Source organism: Xiphias gladius, chromosome 14 (genome assembly GCF_016859285.1).
Source record: "Xiphias gladius isolate SHS-SW01 ecotype Sanya breed wild chromosome 14, ASM1685928v1, whole genome shotgun sequence".
Taxonomy (NCBI): domain Eukaryota; kingdom Metazoa; phylum Chordata; class Actinopteri; order Istiophoriformes; family Xiphiidae; genus Xiphias; species Xiphias gladius.
In genome coordinates this window covers 3,578,436-3,590,612 of record NC_053413.1, presented here as the reverse complement: position 1 = coordinate 3,590,612, position 12,177 = coordinate 3,578,436, and the positions used below count along the sequence as shown (strand labels likewise).

General features: G+C 38.9%; 1 protein-coding gene across 2 annotated transcripts; it reads right to left on the bottom strand.

Annotated features, from left to right (window-relative positions):
* Window positions 1-519: 519 nt before the first annotated feature.
* LOC120799103 (cytochrome P450 7A1) lies at window positions 520-8,683 on the bottom strand. 2 transcript variants are annotated; one of them, XM_040143999.1, is made up of 9 exons: window positions 8,590-8,683; window positions 7,109-7,213; window positions 6,973-7,031; window positions 6,665-6,874; window positions 6,101-6,295; window positions 5,727-5,926; window positions 3,701-3,831; window positions 3,265-3,443; window positions 520-3,159 (listed from the first exon to the last, which is right to left on the bottom strand). In XM_040143999.1, the coding sequence occupies exons 2-9, from the start codon at window positions 7,185-7,187 to the stop codon at window positions 2,857-2,859; spliced, it is 1,356 nt and encodes a 451-aa protein (XP_039999933.1). In that variant the 5' UTR covers window positions 7,188-7,213; window positions 8,590-8,683; the 3' UTR covers window positions 520-2,856. The 2 variants fall into 2 exon arrangements, with proteins under 2 accessions (XP_039999933.1, XP_039999931.1); XM_040143997.1 differs by having other exon boundaries at window positions 6,973-7,213; window positions 8,590-8,672.
* Between the last annotated feature and the right edge of the window lie 3,494 nt (window positions 8,684-12,177).

Below are 12,177 nucleotides of genomic sequence, written 5' to 3'. Positions count from 1 at the left end.
ATGCAGCTCAGTTTCCACTGTTAAAAATGTGAGGGGGTGAAAGGCAAGGACACAGTAAAACTTGTATGGAGAAGAAGCATTACTGAAATGACCCCTATGGGTTGAAAGCCGGTCATGTCTGTTCTTCTGTACCCGTGACTGCAAAAAGCCGTGTGCACTGCAGCATTACACGATCCACTGTGAACATCACACTGAACAGGTTGTGAACAGAGCATGCAACAAGTGTTCTTGGAGACTGCAGTGCAGGCAGGACACCTAAATGTCTAACATCATCTACATAGATTTAGCCAGTGGTTCTCCAACGTTTTTGTGTGATGCCCTATTTTGAAAGCAGATACAATCTCATGCCCTTCATCCTCTCTAAGCCTGTTAATTTACCTTTAATCATTAACAATATTGTAGAAATTAGTAACAAAAAAAGTTAAATTGATGGTTATATGATCAAAATAACACTATCATTGTGGAAGTTAAACTTTGTTTGTGCCAGAGACATATTTTCCCACAAGATAGACTATATTTTCTGTGCTTCATTTTGGACTGACGTGTTTACTTAATGAAAATTCCCGCCCCACAGTTTGACCCATGCATTTAGCTTTATTTTTCCTTTGGTTTGTACAAATTCATATAACTATTCAAAAAGTAGCAGGGGTCCCCAAACGTTTTCCTGCCACTGTATATATATAGACAATGAGTGTTGAAGTTCTTGGAAGAGAAAACGGTTCTGTTGTTCTGTTGTATTTGCACTGAGTTTAACTGGTTGAGACATCAGGGCATGGCACACAGACAGGTGTACAAATGTATTGATTTATTATCTGTTTGTTCAGCATATACAAGTCAACACACACACATGGGTTGCATGTTCGGTGAAACACCTTTGGATTGTCAGGGAATAAAAGTAAAACAGCTGTACATGGTTACAAAAGTGCTCTGACCTCACTTCCAGGTTCATCACAATTACTCACAGAGTGTGTAAATTTGTAATTACGAAGATAAACACATAAATATTAATATGGAGCTTTTCACGTGAAGACAGTAAATATCAATAATGGAATTACCTTTCCTTATTGCAGTCAGACTATTGCTGAAACTGTCAGATGCAAATATATTTTGATGTGTGTCCATATGCTGTTAGCCGTTTATTCATGTGTGTAATTATTATGTAATTCACAGCATGAAAAAGTCAATAGTGCTGTTTGAAAAGTGGACATGCCTGTTGACTCGGCGCTCAAAAATACATTCATCTGAGAAACTATATAGCCAGCTCTGCATCTTAAATGTCGCACTGACTTGTACAAATGAGCTATCCTTCTTTCTTCGATGCATCTTAATTAACTGTATTTCCTATTAAGTTTTTAGCTCTGTTCACACTGTCCTATCCTTCTGGATTTTGGCTTGGTTGCAACTTTGCAGCCTGCTGTACTGATAAATATGCAGCTTGCAAATGTACTCAATGCTCATTAAAGAAACTACAATTTATGTTATCATTAAGTAGCATGTCTTGCAAAGATGATACTGAGAGGGTAGATGTCATATAAAAGGTCAGCATTGGCCAACAGTCAGACACGTCTTCAGTGATACCAGTGTCTGAGAGTGAGACAGCCAGAGAGAGCAAACTCCAAGGCTGATGGAAGCTCTATCTTCTACTACAAGGTGAAGGTGAAGTCAGTAAATGATACTGATTACAGTAATGCATTCACTGATAAAAAAAAAAGAAAAAAAAAAAGAGATTGGTCATGCCGCCCTCAGCAGTTTCACCTCGCAGAATAAATGAGCTGACGTGAAAGTACCAATAAGTGGTGATAGAACACAAGGGATGAGCTTATATATATATATGCTATGTAATGAATACACAGATAGAAAAAGAACATGTTTCACTGCAGATTTTTGGTTGTGATGATCAGTACTAACACTTTACACACATTAAAGTGGTGTCATTTTCAAAAGTGCAGAAATGTGAACTTACAGTCAAGTAATTTATACTTTGCATTTCTGATGACTTTTTACTAGAACATTCCATTTTTAGGTTGATATCTGCCAGGCTTCCATTTAGTACTGATAATTTCATTTTGACAAAAACCCTCATTGAACATCCCATATAGACTTTAATCAGGGCCATAGCTACCACTTAGGACACTGAGGTCGAGTACATTGTACTTTTATTCTGTGGGGATTTTAGCTACCTGAGGGGAAATTAGCATTTAGGCTTTCCTCTTATTGTAAAACAGGTAACTGAATTGAAAACATGATAGTGTGATTGCCTGCTGGACTGTTAATCACAGCGAAGACTGTTTTTATTTTTAATTTTTTCTTTTTCTTTCAAAAGTTCTCTTGTTCTCTTTGTGTAGTATTCATGTCATGACAATTGCAGATTGATTTACATGCTCTATACGTCCTTACCATGATACAGTAACGTGGCATGGTAAAATCTTTTAAAAACAATGGCTGTCTGCAAGATAGAAAAACCCTGCATCCTACTCTGATAATCCCTTGGCATTGATGTAACGCTGCAAGATTTTTATTTAGTATTTTAATATGCCAAATTATGAAAAAATACTTTTATGGTAAGTTATATGAATTTATATGGCATGTCTGCCCCTCCACAGGAACTGAAGATGTTACTTGGCACTTTTAATCTGTCTGCCAGCCCTTATCCAACAGAGAGAGTGTTTGGCACAACATTAATTGATACAATGAAGGTTTAAATGTGCAGAATACATGTTCTTCAGCAGCAAATTAAAGTGACAAAAATATAATTCAGTCTATTTACATATGCAGCAATGCATTCTCATTAACACTGTTAAATATATACTATGTACAGTATGTACTTCAATCACTCTGCCCGACAAAGACAGGAGCCTAGTGGTTCGATTTCAGCTTGTACCTGAAGTCCACATCATAGGTAGGTTGGAGGATTCCCAGTCCAGCACGGGACTGGTCAAGAGGCGGGACTTTGATAGCAGGGTCTAATAGTTCCATCTCAAAGTAGGCCAGCACCAGAATAAGGAACTGCTTGATCTCGTACACAGCAAAAAATCTGCCAGGGCATTTGGTGACCCCAGAGCCGAAGGGCATATAGAAATAACGCAGCCGCTGTTCGCTGCGGTAAAAAGTGGTTTTCTCCTGACCCTTCTCATCCAGGAAACGGTCAAACTTGTACTCCTGCAGGGTGAAGAGGAGAGAGGGAGAAATGAAGATGAATTTTCAGTAGGGCAACACAAATTATAGTGATTTCCTGAAGAAGTAGTCATTACATAGGAATCTTACATAGGGATCCTCATAGATTTCTGGATCATAGTGCAGCATGGGCGGATATAGGGCAATGACGTCATCTTTCCTTATGTGGTAAGCCTCTTGGTTGTCAAGGTGAAGCAGGAAATCTTCCTTGGCAACACGTACATTCATAGAAGCACTTGAAAGACGCATTGCTTCTTTTATGATACTGTCTATACACAGAAAGTAGAAAGAAAGGCATAAAAAAAGAAATTTCTTTAACATTTCTTTACTGTTTTGTCTGTTTTTGTCTGTTTTACTGTAACATGTTTTGTCCCTTTACATTTAAAGGGACAAAACATGCCAATATTCTTTACACAGACCACAGTGGTCTGATGGATTCTTTGTAGGCAGCACCAAATATAAATTTAGCAATATTGGTTGTAGTACAAGTAACTTCAATTTTCTAGTAATCCATTGACAATCTTACCCAAAATAGTCATATTGTCCAGCTGGTCCCTGGTAAGGTTCAGTGTGGGGTCACTGGGGTCAACTGTCAGACCTGAATCCTCCAGAACTTTCTGCACTTCCTCACGAGCTGCTTTCATAGCATCCGGACTCCTGAGCACAGATACAGGAGCCTGTTAGTCACATTAACTCTCACTGTTAGGGATGCACTATTTTTTTTTACTGGTACTGGATTATTTATTTTCATTTCAGCCTATGCAGGAACAGACACTTTCATCTCATTGCAATAGCACCATGGATACTGTCTTCCTGGTAAAAACAGAACCCCATAGTTCGTCTGTGAAAGCAGCTTATTACAACCCAAAGTTACGTTTTATTGTTAGGCGACCTCTGGTGGCTGTAGAGATTTCTTAAAACATGTCTTCGCTTTGTCATTATGGATTATTAAGTGTGGATTGATGGACAAAAATGGCAATTTTATCAATTTAAAATTAAATCTACGACACAATAAAGTGTGCAAAAAATGAATGGGTCCGAATACTTTCTGAAGCCAATGTAAATCAGATGGACAGTGCAGGAATTGTAGTCTATATTATATAAAAGAGAGTCCCTCCATTTTATGGGACAGAAAGTGCCTGGACATGTGGACATAAACTAAAATGATCATATTTATTATGTGGTTGCAAACCCTTTGCATTTAATTACTGTCTGAAGTCTGTGACCCACAGACCCACATCCCCCTTAAGCAGCACTTCAACTTTTTAACCTCAGTCATTTCATTTCAAAACCAATGTGCTGGACTAAACACACAAAACTATGAAAAACATATCATTGCCCTAAATGTTATTTGGTTGTATCATGTAAATGAAATTCTATAAAATCACAGGCCTTTTTTCTAGCTTATACCTACATTTCTATACTCTACACGCTCTCATGGGCCCAGCTGAAATACCTTCATGGTCAGACTTGTTGCAACACTATAATGCTTTACAAATACTTGGTGTACAAATCTTTTGGTTTAAACCAAGAATGTTACCTAACTGAAACAACAACCTCTGAGCTAGCAACCCACACACAGTCGACATACCTCTTTTACTGTTTTGTTTTTTCTGTTTTTGTGGTGTTTTCTTTTTGGGGAATTAGCTATTTTAATGACAGTCATCGCCTCTGCACGTGCAAATGTGCCATCAAAACAAGCCCCCCCCCCTCGACAGTATATTGCAATAGCACTGTTGCTGCATCCTGGGCTTGCCAACCCAAAACAATTGTAATTGATTTAAACAAAACAAACAAGCCAGAGCATTTTTTTCTAGTGGTGTACTGAGCTTGACTAGCTAGCTAGACTGGTTTAATGTAGGTTAGATACACACATATTTGTAAATAAAGAAATAATCACATAATAATTTATATGTCTCATTTTAAGCCAGTAATGTTAGAAACCCTGGCCACAGGCTGTCATTGAACAAAGAGTTGTGTTTTCACAGTAATAATTAATCACACCTGACAAGTAACAAGATGAAAACAGCTCTATTTGTGATTCGCTAACAATGGTAGAGAGCTGTTAGAGACTACAAACAATTTCTTTAGATCTTGTGTCACTGATCACTGTATTTTCTAATTATCCTTGTAACTATTAAGGTCTTCCACAAAGTAAAAATGATCTTTTGGGGTTGAATTAAACTGACTAGCTTGTCTTGCCATTAGTTTGAAAAGCCATGATTTAATCCAGAATACATAGTAAAATTGGTCGTGCTAAATTCTGTCAGGAGCTACAAAGCTTTGTGCAACTGATAAACTAGAACTGGCATCTAACTACTTTTTAGTTCTAAGTCTTAATCAAAGTTTGATTTATGATCCTAGTCCCAGATTGTTTAAATGATTAATTCCCAGTCTAGACTAGTGTAGAAAGCACATCTATAGATTTCTGTTCAGACAGAGCACCACCACTGCTGGTTGGTGAACTTGAGTTGAGCCCTCCATTGTGGTTACCTTCTGTGTCATTTCCAGAGAGCCCTTACACAACAGAAAAAGATAACTTATCAGCATACCTGATCATATAAAAGAGACTCCAGAAGGTAGCAGGCAGGGTGTTAGCCTGTGAAGCCCAAAGCAGAGCGACGTGAGTTCTTGCCTTGCTCACGTCATTGAAGGTAGACAAGGAATCATTCAGGATCATCCTCATTGAGATCAGATCAGACACGTTCTCCCTCTTAGACAAGTTTTCAGCATGCATGGTCTTTGCTAGGTTCTGTACATTCAAAATAAAAAGTACTAAGTCATTAATATACATGAGTTTCTTTTATGTAAAGTTTATGCTGCTAAAAATGGTTAGAAATGACAGCACAGAGGCATTATGGCATCAGGACAAGGCAGTATATGTTGTAATTTTCTCCTTTGATAGTCACAGGAAAAACCCACTAACCTCTCTAGCACTGTAGGCACTCTTGAAGACATGGATAGGCAGGCCAGCCACCAATGCCGGGAAGATTTTGTCAAACTCTTTGAAGTTCTCCAACGCGTTGAGCACCAAGGCTTTCTGGGCAGCCTGCCTAGCCTGACACTTATCTTCACCAAGCTCTTTACCAAACAGTGTCAGGTAGCCAGACTCAAACATCACCTGGAGGAAGGCAGGGCAGATGGAAACCTGTTAGGACTGTTGGGAACATTGTTTTCAAGTCCAAATGTAGGGAATGGAAGCTATGGAAATGCAAACTGAGTATAGAGTTTCCTAACTTAAATAGTTACTGTAAGTCTTGTCCCTTTGGAGGTACTTTTTATGCCAATTTTTATCAAAAATATCAAATATCAAATCAAATTACAGTCATGAAAACAGACTTTGTTGGGCAAAATTAAAAGTTAATTTTGTGAGTCAATCTCAACCGGACAGCCCACTATCCATTGCAGACCCTTATGGCCAATAGCAAACTACCTCTTCCAGTGTCATCAGTTCTCTTGTATCCATCCAGTCTGTAGTCCAATTACTGACCTTGTAGCAGAAAGCAAAGATGCCATCCACCTGCCAGTGGTCCTTGCAAGGGTTGAGAGTGTCCGACCTCAGCATGACATCCTGGAGGTGGCCCATCATGGTCTCTATCAAGGAGGGTAGAGCCTCACCTTGCAGAGTCTTCATAAAGGTTTGGTGGAGGTTTTCTGTGGTGTGGCCATGGCGAGGGTCGAAGCTGTCGTGGCCGAATGCCTGGTGAAGGAAGGAAGAAAAGGTTTAAGACCACTGAAGGACTCACGGGTATCATGAACTAATAATAAATAATAAAAAATTAAATTACATAAATTTACCTTGACAGACGTATCAAAGTGGAACTTCCTCCAATCCAGGTGCCTCCCCTGTCTGATGACTGAATGGTAAGAGAAGGGGTCACACAGGAAATGAATGTACTGGCCTGCGATCTTGCAGGTGAAAATATGGCCGTACTTCTTCTGGCGGCTGCGGAGGAACTGGAGAGGGTTGGCCCCGAATTGCAAAGCACAGCCCAGGTACGGGATGAAGCCATTTTCAATTGCAGGCTCTCCAGGCTGCCTATGGACATTGGCAAGAAAGAATTGGTGGACAATATTCAGTACAAAGCCAAGACAAACTGCCACTGATGGATGGTCAAAGTGCTCGAGATTTATGGGCTCAGTTGTTAGTCGGGATACAGAGGATAATAAAGATCGGAATTTAAACTAATAATCCCTGACATTTTTCTAGGAGTTAATGCTCATTTTGCTACTTATTATTACTGACTGACATAGGGATCAAGAATCAGCAATAGGATTGAACCTATAGCCATCTCATGGAAGTTTTTACTTTTTGTCTCTATTGAAGGAAAACCATGTATGTCCACAAATTTCAATAATTTATGATATCGGAAAAATAGCCTTGTTTTAAGCTTTGTGAGTGCAGTTGTTGGACAATTTAATTATTTTTGCGGAGTTTTCTAAGACATAGCAGAAATGTGTGAATCCACAAAATACCTTAAGGTAATCTGAGAACCTACAAATCGCCAAATATGGCAATACATGGTTTACACTGAGCCCCAGTAACAAAAATAATATTGATGAAATAATTTGTAAAAGTTTTAAAAATCCTGTGCCCCAATTTACTCTTCCCTCATTTTTGTCACCCCTCTACTTTTGTTGCTCAGAAGCATAAAATACCTCCTGAAATTACTCAAAAGATAAATAGGTTCTACTGCTAGACGAACCTATTTTCCTATGTTGAAGGCTGGTGATGTCTGTATTGATTGAAACTCATTTAGAACTTGTCAATGAGCCCAGTTTCCATGAAGCTGAGCCATGGTCACCCCAACAACCACATTTCCAAAACATGACAAAGCAGTTACCAAGGTAGTTATAGTTGTATGCCAGCCTTAATGTCATTCTGCCACTCTTTTAAACAAGTACACTCTTTGTAACATGTAGCTTTATATTTTAAGACTTTTCTCCAATTTTGTCAATCTGACTACAAAGTATTTTCATAATTACAGAAATAAACAACTAATCAGCTACATCATCATTCTGTAGCACTTGGCCAGTGACTACACAACACAGGGTTTGACAACAGCAGTTATGCTCTGATAGCATATTTGTGACAATTTTTGTGTATCAACAGCATGCTAAAGAAATTCTATCATCTCTACTTAAGCCTTTGTTTGATTAGTACTCACTGCATGTATTCTTCTGTCATTCACAGTAGTGTGGGTATATAAGTGGCAAAATGAGTTATGCACAGTGTTATTTCTTGCTTGGAAAAAAAACTGTCATTGTTGAGCTGTGTGCAGTCAGCTAAAAATCTCTCTAGTTCAGGAGACTCCTATTAATTTACGGTTTAGTTACACTGGGTAAGTAAAATACAGATAACAAATGCCTAAAACATCGCATCCTACATATCCCCTATCCCATGTCCAGTCTTACCTGTGTCGTATCCCCACAGCGAGCCATAGAAGACAGCACACTGCCACCACTACTGCCCAGATCAGAGCGATGCTTATTATCATGGTGATGATGTTGATGATGATAATGACTGGAAGGTCCAATACAGCAGGAGGCTCAGTAACAGCTACTAATGCTCACACAAATTACACTGATTGGAACAGTGATTAACTAACTGTTGCTTGCTTCATTAAAGTCAACAGTCCCAGAGTAGGGGAATGTGTATTAAAGATGCCTCTCTCGGTTCCTGGAGTTTACCAACTCAGAGACAATAAATGCAAAGTGACACTTCCCTGTCTCTGCAAATTTTGTAAGCAACCCGTGAGTTTGTGTCAGTGAGCAATGTCTGTTCAAGCTAGTGTGATGATAGGTAGCATGTGAGGGATTTTATACCTGCTTTGTCTCTTAGGGAGGTCCCAAGGACTGCAGTTTTTTTCCTTATTTGTTGTGCAACAGAATGAGCTATATTAATCTATCTGCAGTGATGTTCTTTGAGATAACCCTGCATGCATTTCTGGGTAAAAGCAGGGGAAATTGATTATTTTCTGCATTTCCTAGCTAAAAAATATTTTTGCTCTTTCTGGTGATGTTCAAAACCTGCAACTAAGATCTAATCACTTCTTAAAAATATTTCTCAGTGGAAAATTTCTGATCATTACTCATCTACAAAGTTATATCTTGAAATTTGCAGGAACAGTAGAGTCTTTTCTAAAGTGTAACAGAAAGACTTATCCTGATTACAGATTTCATATTAAGATCATTTTTTGTACAATAAAAATTCTAAAGTTTCAAATTATCTAGCCTGTTATCTCATTGGTATTTCTCTAGGAAATAAGATTCCATGCATGCTGTCTTTGCTCTCTTTCGTCTGTGTGTGTGTGTGTGTGTGTGTGTGTGGGTGAGGGTGAGAGAGAGAGAGAGAGAGAGAGAGAGAGAGAGAGAGAGAGAGAGAGATGGCCTTGACTGGAGTCCATGGACAGTGTTACCCGAAGGGCATCCAGGTTGGTAAACAGATTCAAGGTCTCTGCTGTTCTGCCATTGTGTGAGTGTGTGCACGTGTGTGCAGAGGGGAGCAGGAATGACATACTACTGTACTATTGTACAGTATGTGCCAAGTGTGACCGGTTCAGACTTGCCATTGTGCAAGAGGAGATAAAAATGTAGTTCATGAAGAAAGAACACACTCAGTGATTAAATGACATGAAAGTGTCTTTAGAAACACTGCACTGTTTGATAGATGGCGAATTAGAGTGTATGAATCATGCACCTACCTAACAATTCACTAAACACAAAGCTACAAAATAAGTGCGTGATAACAGTGATATAGGCAGAAGTGAAACACTGGTCAAAGTTTAAGCACAAAGAAAGCATTGTCTCAAGTTTAGTGGCCTGATCTGTGGAAGAAAAGACTTTGAAATTTCTCTTAATTATTACCAGGCCTGGTTCACAGGACAAGCCACTGGGGGCGGGGTGGTTCTGAAAATGGGGTGGAGCACTAGTAGTACCTGCACACTAGACTGTATGAACAGGTAAGGACAGTAAACAACACCATGCGTCTACAGCCATGCTAGAGGCCCTGTGAGGCTGCAGGCATAGAGGTCCTGTGAGTAAAATGCTAAAGTCAGAATGGTAATATTTTCTCCAGGACATCAAGCTTGTGTAGTTGTGAGACACGAATGTACTGGAATTGAAGCTCACACTACACTGCACCTACCAATGTGTGCACTCTCAAAGTTATAAGCTGGTAATGTTTACCATGGTCACCATCTTAGCTGAGCATGTTAGTGTACTAACATTTGCTAATTAGAACTAAACAAAATATACAGTACAATACAATACAAGTACAACTGAGGCTGGTAGGGATGCCAGTTATTGGTCATAAAGCAAAATATTGGAAAAATCTCGATCTGATTGCAAAGCAACAGCCAATAGCATTTACTGTCTGGCCTTTCTGCCCCGTTTCTCTTGATTGACAGATGAAGACTTTGTCATGAAAAGTGGTATGATGAAATAGCCATTGAATCATCAATTGAGCAATGACAATGAAAACTCAGCAAGTAACAATAATATGTTTACCTTTTACCAAGAGTAAGAAGTTGAAGTTAAAGGGTCATTGTACCGAAATCAGGAAAAAAAACCCAAGCAAAATAAACCCTTACCCTTTGTGGTACAGAATATCTAGGAGACTGAGACTTCTGCTACCACCCAAGTACCTCAGAGTTGCATGGTATTTGGTTTTCTTTCACTAAAACCATCCAGAACGAAATGTTAAAATCAAGAGCTACATGTCTTTGCAGAACCATTCACTCTCTTACACAAGATGATCAGAAGACTTCAATGTAAAATGTTTTCTTGGAGAAGAATTTTCTACATTAGCAGTATTTGTACAAGAAATGCCGAATCTTTGTCCTAATATCGATACTAGAGTACTTCCTTGTTTGTACATGAATTGGAACAGAAATTGTATATACTGCGGCATCTTTGTTTGACCATTCAAACAAAGATGCCAGTGTAGGAGGGAGGAAAGAGAACATAGCACAGTACAGGTACAACATAAAGATGTAGTACAATAATGAGACTGATAATAAAACTAATAATTATAAAAATAGGGTGAATAATCTAACTAATGAAACTAAATATAATAATAATAATAATGATAATCATAATAATTGAAGCAGTGGGTGTTGAGCAGGATCAGGGGGGCGGTAGGTGATTTGCAGTCACAGATCCAGACTCTGCAGCACCAGGGGCAGAAATACCTGCAGAAAGCAACAGGAAGAGAGAAGAAAGAGACGAGAAAGCACAAAACTATGGGACAGAGAAGAAGTCAAGTTAGTTATGAGCACTGATGCCATACGAATGTGCGCAGATGGAGAGGAAGAGGAGGAGAGAGAAGCTCGGTGCATCATGGGAAGCCACCCGGCAGTCAAAGCCTATAGCAGCATAACTAGGGGGTGGTTCAAGCCAAGCCTGAGCCAGTCCTAACTGTAAGCTTTATCAGAAAGGAAGGTTTAAAGCCTAATCTTAAATCCTGGAGAGGGTGTTTGCCTCCCTGAACCAAAACTGGAAGATGGTTTCACAGTAGAGCAGCCTGATAACTGAAGGCTCGGCCTCCCATTCTAGTTTTAGAGACTCTAGGAACCACAAGTAACCCTGTGTTCTGGGAGCGCAGTGTTCTAATGGGGTAATAGTGTACTATGAGCTCTTTAAGATATGATGATGTCATACCATTAAGGGCCCTGTAGGTGAGGAGGAGGATTTTAAATTCTACTCTGGATTTTAAGCCAGTGCAGAGAAGCTAAGACAGGAGAAATATGAAATATAATGAAATGAGTGCATATTGAATTAGATAATTCCTCATTTCCATATTTAAACAATAATAATAAAAAAAATTCTACAAAAAAATAATAGTCTTAATGTAAGTAATATGTTATAGTAATAGTTTCATGGTAATATGTATTAGTTGAAATTTTTACCCTATTCAGTGTCTTGCCTTTATGTTAAGATAGGCCTTAAAAAGCAAACATTTCACTGCTTTGCGGAGGAGAGCCTTTATTTAAAGCAATCTGA